The sequence below is a fragment of the Buceros rhinoceros genome, unplaced genomic scaffold (genome assembly GCF_000710305.1).
Source record: "Buceros rhinoceros silvestris isolate BGI_N320 unplaced genomic scaffold, ASM71030v1 scaffold13015, whole genome shotgun sequence".
Classification (NCBI taxonomy): domain Eukaryota; kingdom Metazoa; phylum Chordata; class Aves; order Bucerotiformes; family Bucerotidae; genus Buceros; species Buceros rhinoceros.
The window spans coordinates 28582-38700 of record NW_010412348.1 but is presented as its reverse complement, the minus strand read 5'-3'; the positions used below and the strand labels follow the sequence as shown (position 1 = coordinate 38700).

At 49.4% G+C, this 10119-nt stretch overlaps 1 protein-coding gene across 2 annotated transcripts in view; it reads right to left on the bottom strand.

The window, feature by feature from the left end:
- GGT1 (gamma-glutamyltransferase 1) overlaps positions 1–8856 on the bottom strand; it is a 10280-nt gene extending 1424 nt beyond the window's left edge. The window contains exons 1-11 of one of the 2 annotated variants that reach the window (XM_010136364.1): positions 8693–8856; positions 7968–8095; positions 7836–7838; positions 7643–7732; positions 6483–6675; positions 5133–5290; positions 4034–4183; positions 3405–3541; positions 2352–2539; positions 1471–1598; positions 483–595 (exon numbers count right to left, since the gene is read on the bottom strand). In XM_010136364.1, the coding sequence (XP_010134666.1) occupies positions 483–595; positions 1471–1598; positions 2352–2539; positions 3405–3541; positions 4034–4183; positions 5133–5290; positions 6483–6675; positions 7643–7732; positions 7836–7838; positions 7968–8095; positions 8693–8856 (1452 nt within the window). The remainder of the gene's footprint in view (positions 1–482; positions 596–1470; positions 1599–2351; positions 2540–3404; positions 3542–4033; positions 4184–5132; positions 5291–6482; positions 6676–7642; positions 7733–7835; positions 7839–7967; positions 8096–8692) is intronic. The other variant, XM_010136365.1, reaches the window with a different exon arrangement.
- Positions 8857–10119: the final 1263 nt, after the last annotated feature.

Genomic DNA, 10119 nt, shown 5'->3' with positions numbered 1-10119 from the left:
GGGCTGCCACGGCGGCTCACAGTCAGCCTGCCGGTCGGAGGGACTGACACCGTGCCTAGCCTAAGTTCTTATTTAGCTTCTCTGTGTGACTTTCATTCAAAGTTTAGGATGTTGAAAGGGAACAGCTCTAAACTACATAAAAAACTAGTTTGTGGAGATCCAGAGAACAGACGCCAAAGCTGAACTGAAGTCACAAATATTCCACACGTGGTAAGAACAACTTGCCAAAGGAAAAGACCTGGAGTCACTGAAGGAAGGAATTTAATACAAGACCCTTTGTCGCTCTGGCAGGAGGTGGTGTCGGAGGTCTGCCCTCAGAAGGCCAGGCAGGAACCTCCCTTTTAGGACCCCGTCGCACAGCAGGGAGCCACTGCCACGGTCACCTCATGTGTGGAAACTTGAGCCCCTAACCCCAAACACTGCTTCTCCCCCACCTTGTTTTGCCTCAGTCTTGTCCCCAATTTGCCCATATCATCACATACCAGTGCTGTAGCTGTGGTTATTTTTGTTCCTCCAGAAGCACCAACAACCATCCTGACCTTTTTTGTTTTATCCACCAAGATGGACGGGCACATAGAGGACATCGGCTGTTTGCCTGTTGGGGACAGAGATGCAACAGAGGTTCAGCTTTCCACCTGCAGCTTACAAACTGCCATCTCCTGCTCCATGTGTAAACCCTGACCCTCAGTATTGACCTTCCTCACTCAGTTCCCATGCTCGTTCAGCCCTTGGGGATCCCACTGCCTCCAGTATCCATTTCACTCTTGCTCCTGCAATGCAAAGCTTAACCCTGGTCCTTCACGCAGAGGCTGAAGGTGTCTTCTTCCACAGTCTGGTCCCAGCTGGGGCTGCCTGTGATGCAGCTCTGCCGCCCATACATCATGGGACTTCCCTCCCTGTCCTTTCCCTTCCCTGCCCATCTCCAAAGCATGGGGTGCAGGAGAGCAGCAGAGTCCCAGCCTGCTTTAGCAGCAATGAGATGGGTCTGCGGGAAGCGGTGGTGGGGCAGGCAGGCTGTTGGGGTTAGGTATGTGAACTGGGCCTATCCAGAGCTGCCCTGCAGTCTCCAAGGCAGCACAGGGAGAAGGCTGGACAGTGCTATCTAACACTTTGCAGTCAACTCCTACTGCTGCCTCCATCCCTCTTAAATCAGTTCAAAGCAATCTTTCGCAGCTCCAAATAATTCCATTTGACATGTACTGAGCTCACTGGGAAAGGATTTCTGGAAGGAGGCATGCATACACGAGAGTTTTTCTTTAGGCAGCTTCTCCTCCTTCAGGGCGCACCAGGGGCAGCAGTTGTGTGGTTTTGAGAGGGATGCCAGGTGACTCGCTTTCATCCCCGTCCTCTGCAGAAAGCCCCAGACCTGTGCCTGACGGCAGACGTGCTGCAGCCTACCTTGCAGGCACTGCAGCATTAGTGTGCCACATACAGCCAAACGACTGAGTCAGGAAGGCAGTTTACAGCTACCTGGAGCTATGAAATTTGCTGGTGAAGGAGGGATCCCAAATCCATTGACTATGTGAGGTGAGCTGAAGTCATCCATCTCATCATTAAATAGGATTCCACTCACGTTGGATCGTACATCAGAGCCAAAGCTAGACAAAACAAGTTGGGGCAGACATGTCAAATCCATGAATAGCTTCAGGTGAATTGCTGTGATGTGAAACCTGGGATTTGATTGGATTTGAGCTCCACTCCCTCCTGTTGTAAAGGACATGCTGTCCTTACGCAGCTACACAAGGAAAGGCAGCCCAGAGCCCTGCGGTATAGCTCCCCTGCAAGGACCCCGAGGGAAAACCCCCCCAGCAGCTCAGTTCAACCAGCTCCCCCCGCAGCTGGGCAGCACTGCTCTCCCTTCAGAGGCAGACAGCAAAAAGTCTGGCGTATTTGCGAGTGATTGGGGTTTTGCTTAGATGTGTCAAGCTGGAGGCATTTTCTATGGACAAAAAGACCTTCATCCCCCCAGCTTCAGTCCATACAAGCAGAACACAGCTCCTTGAGCCAAACACTGCACTTCCAGGCCAGCTGTATTAGGCCAAATTCCTTCCAGAAGCCTGGGAAGTGAGAGCTGGCAGTGAATCCACTGCTTATGAGAAGATCCAGATGCAGTGAATGTTTTCGTGGTGGCTAAACCCAACGTGAGAGAGGACACATCTTTTCTGCTGACCCAATCGCACAGGCCTCGGTGTTGCAACTGACCTGTAAGCTCAGCAGAAGTGCCCATCAACAGTGCTACCCAACGCTAGCCCGCTAGAGAGATGACACTTCAGTGATGTTTTATACCAACCACAGAACCACCACTAGGAAGACGGCAAAGGCCTACATGGAAGTAATGTCTGAACTCATACTATTGGTTGATGGTGCTGGTGGCGGACACAGCACTGCCATCATCAGCCACAATGGAGAGGTGGGATGTACCGGCATTATCTCCAGTGTAATATACTGGCTCATAGTAGTCAACTGGATGGGAAGTGTTGTCTGTGATTTTCCTCCGGAGACTATCCGCAAAGAACTCGGACGTCATGTTTCTGATCGCCTGTCAGAGAAACCCAATGCAGTTACTCAGCAGATTAAGAAACTTGAAGTTATGAGGCTGATATCCAATACTTCAGACCACAGAAGAGTGGCAAATCCCAGCAGTGAGGCTCTAGTTGCCCAGCAAGGGCCTTCCTTCTTGCAAGATGGCTATTGTACCAGAGAGCATTTTAAGAAAGTCACAGAAGCAGCAGCTCCAGTGCACCCCTTTGTGAAGGAAGTGAATCAGCATCCATTATTGTAGAGCTACGGAAGGCTGTCCTCAGCACTGCTCTAAGGTGTGGGCAAGCAGTGTTACACTTGCTTCAGAGGTAAGAGGAGAGGAATTGGGCTGAGAGGACTAGACAAAGGCAAGCTCTCATCATTGCTCAGTAGGTGGCAAATTCGTGTCCATCAAGCTGGGCGGGGCTCAGATCCTGCTGCTTTTGGAGAGTCACAGAAGTAAAAGCACGAAGTGTGAAGCTGGGAAAGGCAGAGTTCCTGCCTCACCCCTCCCCATCCGTTGGTCCATTTACTACAGGCAGGACTGTGGTTAGAGAGCCACAAGGATGCTGGGACTGTCATCTAGTGACTAAAGCTTCAAACACTATGGAAACAGGGAGGGTTCGCCCTAAACATACTCAAGCACACCTGGTGAATTGAGGAGTTTGCTCTTCCTTACAGCGGGAAGGAGTCTTCCATTTATAGCCCTGACAGCTCAGCCATGAGTCGCATGAGATTTCATGAGTAGATTGAGAGATATTTCAGTGCATGTCAATAGCAGGTGGCACGGAGCATCCCTGACAAAGTTTAGTCACCCAAGAACTTTAAGCCAAGTTCCAGTTAGCCTTGGTGTGGCAGAAAAAAAAAAGGCTTTTGCCAGGTACCTCTGTAATGTTGACAAATTTTGGATCCCCCAGTAAAGTCCTCTTGGCATAGGCAAAGCGAAAGGCCTCCACAATGCGGTGGTAAGTCAGACCTTTCGCATCCATGGTTTTGATGCTGTTGGCAGAGAAATTGTACCCTGGCAACAGAAGACAAACAACTGTGAACACCAAGTAACATACAGGGTCAACAGACTGCTAAGAAACCTGTGTGCAATGGTGTCATCTTGAAGCCCAGTCTCTACAGAGGTGCAGTCACTGGACTGTCCTCCGCACGGAGAACATGGGAGCTCTGCTAGTTTTGAGCACTGTGGAAGGCATCAGAAGGATTTGTACTTGCAGAGTTGTTTTCCAGGAGTTAGTTTGCACCCATGCAGGTACCAGGAAAGCGCCCCAGTCAGAAGCATATTCTTCCTCTCATGTGTGTTTCAAGTAGGAAGGTGACATCCCTGAGTTTACAGCAGAAGATGGACGTTTCAGCATCTCTGGTCCCTCCTGGGGACTTAGACTTCCCCTGCTGGAGGGCTAGCAAGGGAGGCCTAGCTCCCAAAATGAAAAGGGCACAAAAGCAGCATTGTCTTTGGAGCTAGACCAGCTCCCGCGGCCCTAAGGCCCCGCCCAGCGGCACTCACCTTTCAGGATGTTGAAAATGAGGGCTAGCACGGGGCCGCTGAGAGGCGCGCTAGGCGTGTAGAGGGTGAACTCCCCAAGCGTGACCTCTATGGGGTCTTCGATCACTGTTGCATTGTATTCCCGCAGGTCATCCAGTGTGACAATGCCCCCTGGAAAAGAGAAAGAAACTATAGATGTGGGATTACGTGATCTCTGGTGGGAAGAGGAGGTAATACTCCATCGCCATGCATCGCAGCAAGGACAGGAGGGAACACAGTCAAATCTGAAAAACTGCAAGGTAAAGAGAGCAAAGATGGGTGCGTGGGAGATGTATTTATTCCTTGATAAATCCAGCTGAGGCTCAGACAGCCCAAACTTGGAGTTGGGGTGATCTATGGCAGCCAAAAATCTGGGGGTTTTTTTTTTTTGGTTTTTGGTTTTTTGGGGGTTTTTCTGGTTTTTGTTTTGTTTTTTTGGTTTTTTTTTTTTTTTTTTTTTTTTTTACAAAGGACACCAGCAATGTCAGGTGACAAAAAGAGCCCTGTTTACAGGAGGAGGATGCAGCTTTTGGGTGCAGATGCTTTGTGCTACGCCACAGGCAGAATAACTTGTATGTTCCGTTGCCTTTCTTATCAGAAGGGGGAAGACAGTAATGAGCCATCACAAACAGAGCCAGTAAATGACTCGTTCACACGAGGTGGACTGAAGTTAACCAGAGCTAGCTAGCTAGCAAGGATAGGATGCTACTACCATCTAGTGGCATCGAGAGATTAAACAAACTCAGAGTTTACAGGACCACGTATGTAACGTTTTAAGTGGAAACTTGTTGGATTCAGGCTCTGTAAACAGTATGTGTGTACTAGGCTGTATCCAAAACCGCACAGACTTGCTAGACTATGCGGTACAGAAATGCACAGTGTATATATATCCATTTCTGACTGAGTTTCAACAGCATCCATTAAAGCACTAACGGCTTCTCTTGGGTGTCCTGTTGCCACAGATCTCAGAGGCAGCTTTTCAGGCAGCAGGCTTGACCTGCTTCCAAGGCTTCTGCAGGTCACCGGCTCCTCCCTGGATGCTGTCACTCGTGCTGTTTTGGACAGATGTCCTGTGTCTCACCTACACTGCGGATGTCGTCGATGATCTGTTTTGCCAGGCTTCCTGTGTAAAAGGCATCAGGTCCTTCACTGGCTATAGTCTCGTATGTGTTGGCTAGTTTAGGCATCTTGATGATATCGCCCTCACGCAGAATTTTCCCTCCTTTGCAGAACACTTCGCTAACAGAGAAAGGAGATTGAGAAGATCAGATCTGAGAGACAAGTTCAAAACTCTGTGTACCTGTACCAGCCAACACAGTATTTGAGTGTTCATGCTAGAGGCTTCTTGGAGAGAAGAGAAACTGCCCAACCATGCCCCAGGGGTCCCAATATCTTGCACTGGGACATAAAAGTGAACAGTGGTGTCTGACCTGGGATTCCACATTGCTCGGGATTTACTCAGTGAAGCCTGCAGGAGGGAGTGCCGATCTTTTTCACCAAGGCAGGCCACCCTCCCTACCTGCCCAAGGGGCCAACAACTGCCTCGAGAGGCCCACGAGGGGCCATAGCCCTTGAACTCAAGCAGTTCAGTTCAGAGCACAGACTATGAAGCTATGAGGCTCAAAGCTTCCAGTGAGTCCAGGAGAACGCGTTTCGATCCCTGTTTGCCAGAGCACTTTGAGGTAGACAGTTTCCTCTCTAGCTCCCTGGATCATGAATGTGCTGCTGTGGACCTGCCAGGTGGAAGTACAGGAGATAGGCCCAGGCTGTACATCCCAACTGGACTGGAAATCGACCTGCAGCTGGCAGAGATTTTAAGGAAAAGAGAGAATTAAGCATGATCTCCAGTGGGGCTGGACATAGACACTGAGAGTAAGGGCTTGACAGTAAGAAGAAGTGGAGGAGCATTTAAAACCCTTCATGCTCATAGTCATTGCTAGAAGTGGATGGTCAGAGGCATTGCTTGAGAAAAGCTGACTGCAGAGTAAGAGATGACCCAAATTCCCACTGCCTGAGAGCAGACGAGATGTTCAAGGAGACTCTGCAATTGGTCCAAATGCAGGTAAGATTAGCTTGGTGCACTTACAGCATAGGAAAAGCTGGGGATTCAGAAAATACATTGCCATCCGACAGATGAATCCCAGCAGGTACTCTAATTTTGTCTTTGCTCAGACAAACAGACTTTAACAGCAGAATTTATCTCCCTTTAAAGGCCAGGACTGAACCTTCCTAAAACTGGGCACATGATTTAGCACCTTCAGATAGCTGGAATAACATCAGCAGGTACAGCGAGTGCAGTCACTGGAGGGAGGCAGACTCCTCACAGACGCTACATTACACAGAGACTTGTCAACTAGGGTGCAGTTTCCCCGCATGTCTCTGCACAGAGCAGCAGCTGCTCTGTGTACCACAGTGAGACTGTTCTACCTACCACAGTGAGGGATTGCTTTCAATTGAATTCTCTCTTGATTTGATGGCTGCTGCAAGGCCTTTCCCAACAGGGAATCCTTCTCTCGCCAACTTGATGCTGGGCAGAAAGAGGTCTTTCCATGCCAGTTTGCCATGACGTTTGTGAGCCAGTTCATACCCACGGATTTCTCCTGGAACAGCAATGGACAGTCCTCCTGGAGCAGATAAGGAATATATTAGTCTTCCACAGCAGGAAAAAAAAGGATTATTGGAGTAAAAGGTAGAGCAGGCTTCTCTGTCAGCCCTGGTTTTAGGCAGGGGTAATGCATACTATGACCAGCTCGGTTTATGTGTACGATGCTAACAGAATTATTCTGTCTGACATTTCTGCCGACATATTCTGGACTATTGAAACACCCCTAATCCTCTTGGTGGTAACTCAAGGGTTTGGGTCATTCCCCTCAGTAGGCTCTGTACAAGAGAAAAGCTGCTCAGGACACAGAAGCTACCTGCAGTTTCCAGTCCCGTAGGGGAGAACACGCTTCAGTAAGAGGACACAGGCTTAAGCAAGAACTTTGTTGCAGCATTTCAACTACAATTGCAAAAGATTGGTTACTACACTGCACAGTGATGCAGCAGTTTGCTTCAATCCTGGTTTTACCAGCATCTCTCAGGAGTTCAGCACACTTCTCAAACTCCCTCCAAGGTGCAGTTCCTCCTTGGTTACAGGAGTGACCATGAAAAGAACTAGTTAGTATTTATTTCTATTTTTGATTAGTAAATACTTCCCTGAAAGGAAATTACTACTTCTTCTCTGGAGCCCCTGATCCATTAGTTGAAGCTACTGCAAAAGGTATTTAGGGAGGACCCTCGGACTGACAGGAACTAAGTTGATCCACAAAGATTTATTCAAAGAGGTGGAAAAGAAAGATAGCAATATGGAACAGGTCGTACTCAGTGCTTTGGATTCACCCACATTTTCACAAAGCAGAAAGTGCTGAGGTGACCAACTAGTTTAAAGGACGTTATTTTTAGCTTCCTTGTCAGGATGCAGATTGTGCAAGGTGGAGGACATTTCTAGATGCACACGTGCAAGAACTGTTCTTAATTTAGACATGTCAGTAGCAGATAACGGTGGAGCTATGTGCTCCCCCCAAAGCAGTGAAGCAGCCTTCGCCATACCTTTCAGAGAGAGCTGTGTGTTGTTCCCAAACATGTCCTGGGATGCTTTTTTTGGAGCCACCTCTCTTGCATTAATGATTTCCACTTTTCCTTTAATGACAGAGCAAGGAAGATGATGTTTAGCTAGGGACTCAACACACAGGCCTGGTTTCTGCTGAAGAAGTCTGATCAATGCCAGACAGTTTCTTGGCACTTACTCTGAGGGCAGCATGTTCCCCGGAGACTGGCAGAGTCAGTCTTTTACCTTCTCTCAGGCAGGATAAATTACCTGCTTTAGACAAACAGCTCTCAAACTGTTCCAGATGTGTACAGCCCTGTCCCTTACCTGTGCTGCTGTAGATGGTAAAGAAGAGGCCCCCTCCAATACCCATGCTGTGAGCATTCATGAGTCCCACACAGAGCAGAGCTGCAATTGCAGCATCCACTGCTGATCCACCTTGCTGAAGGATGTCCCTGTGCAGCAGAAGAGAAAGCATCTGTTACAGTGTCTCAGCTACCTGTGAGAGTGGAGTCATCCCGTCAGAGCAGCTATGAAGGATTCTCTAATCCACACCCAGTCTACAGGTTCCTCAGGAACAGGATGTTTTGAGTTTCTGTCACCCGAGGGAACAGATCCTCATGGGCTAGGTGCAGACCAGATTAGAGACACATCCAAACTACACTGAAAACCCCGAGATGTGTCAAGTACATGTGGAGACAGGCATCCCACACACATTCATTAAACATGAGAAATGACAACTCTCTGAGGAGCCTGAAATCTGCAGCACTTTCATCTAGAACTGGAGGACAGCTTGATAAATGATTTTTAAAAGGAGCTTGAAAAGCATCTCTTGTTCATGCATCTAGGGAATCCTTGCTGGCTCTGCTGGCTTGAGCAACTACAGTAACATTTGTCAAGCACAGTAGGAGCTCAGGTTTTATTATAGCCTCCTCTTTCTGCTGGGAGATTAGAGATTAGCTGGGCTTGCATCTGGTCATCGGGGAAGCAAAAGTTTCGTCCTGCACAAGAGCTGTCAGAGCTAAGAGAGTCACAGAACAATTAGCGGGTACCTTCCAATTATAGAGCACTGCCCTGCATCTGTAGCCACAGCTGCCCTCTTGTAAGTGTGGGTGTCCCCTGAGTCAGAGCGCAGCCCGAAGAAGAGTCCCAGGAACAAGATGAGCCCCAGAAGGGCTGCAGCCAGGACTCCGGCCACCACACAGCGCTTCTTCATCTTCCTGTGGGAAGAGACAGGATTGTCAGCCTTGCTGCTTCTGGGGTGCATGGGAACTAGGGAGCAGACTGATGATCAGGCACAAGAGTGGTCTTTTCACACCTACCTTCCTTCATATCCCCTGTTTGCCCCTCTGACCCCCCACAGTCAACAGCTCTGCACATGGAAGGGAGGGTTGGGAAGGAGTGGCCAGGGGAGGTGTGGGCCCAATTCTAGCCCTAACAGTTACATCAGGGTGATGTCCTGTTCTTGAGTAGAATATCAAGAGGGGAGGGGAAGTGCAAGGTGTCCTGCTACTGTTACCTTTCAGTAGCGAGAGGACAAGTGATTGCTCTTTGTGACTGTACGCTCTGAGGATTTTAGATGCTCAGCAAGCATTTATGTTACGGCTCGGCTTAGGAGGACAGGGGCCCAATGTCAGGTTGGACTTCATCTAGTTCACAAATCCAGTCAGCAGCACCAATAGGAGATGTTTTACCAGATTCCCCCCTCCAGCACAAGCTGTCAGGCCCTTTGCCTCCTTTGTAGTGTGATGGAGTCAAGGACTGCACCAGGCCCTGGAGGCAGGCTGGCTTTCCCGGGTGAGCCACCTGTGCTGACCTCTTCCTCCCAACTTCATAGCCTCGCACAGTGAGGCTGTATAGATGACTTCTTCCCGGCTTTGCAGCCCTTGCTTTTTAGCGGGTCTCTGCGAGTTCTGACCTATGGGCAGTGAACAGCTTCCTCCTTGCCTGCCCTGCCACCTTGTTGGGACCATACAGCTTGAACAGCTAGTCTTTGACCCATTTCCTTTGCCATTACAGTACTGTTCTAGCAAAAAAGACCCAAATTCATCACACCGCCTTCAGGGACCGACTTCCCCCTGTGTAGTGCAGGTTTGGGTTTTCACTGTGACTACTGTACTTGTGCAATAGCCAAGATGCCCTTTACCTTACCAAAGCATCTGCCATCTCAGAGACAAGCTAATCCATGGCACTGTGGGTGAAGAGTGGATCCGCCAACCCTCTGCGGAGGTTCAACAGCCCAAAGGGGAGCAAACCCCAGCAGTCAGAGCAGCGCTCGGCACCTTGCAGCAGCACCCGCAGGATCAGGGAGCAGCGAGCATGCCAGCACTGGAGGAAACAGGCCAGGCCAGCCAAACCAAAACTTTTCTCAGAGGGAGGAGATTAGCAAGCACTGCCCCCTCCACCTCACCCCCACTCCTGCTGTTTAAATGAGATATGCATGCTACCCAAGCCCTGTGAATATCTGTGAATCTCAGTC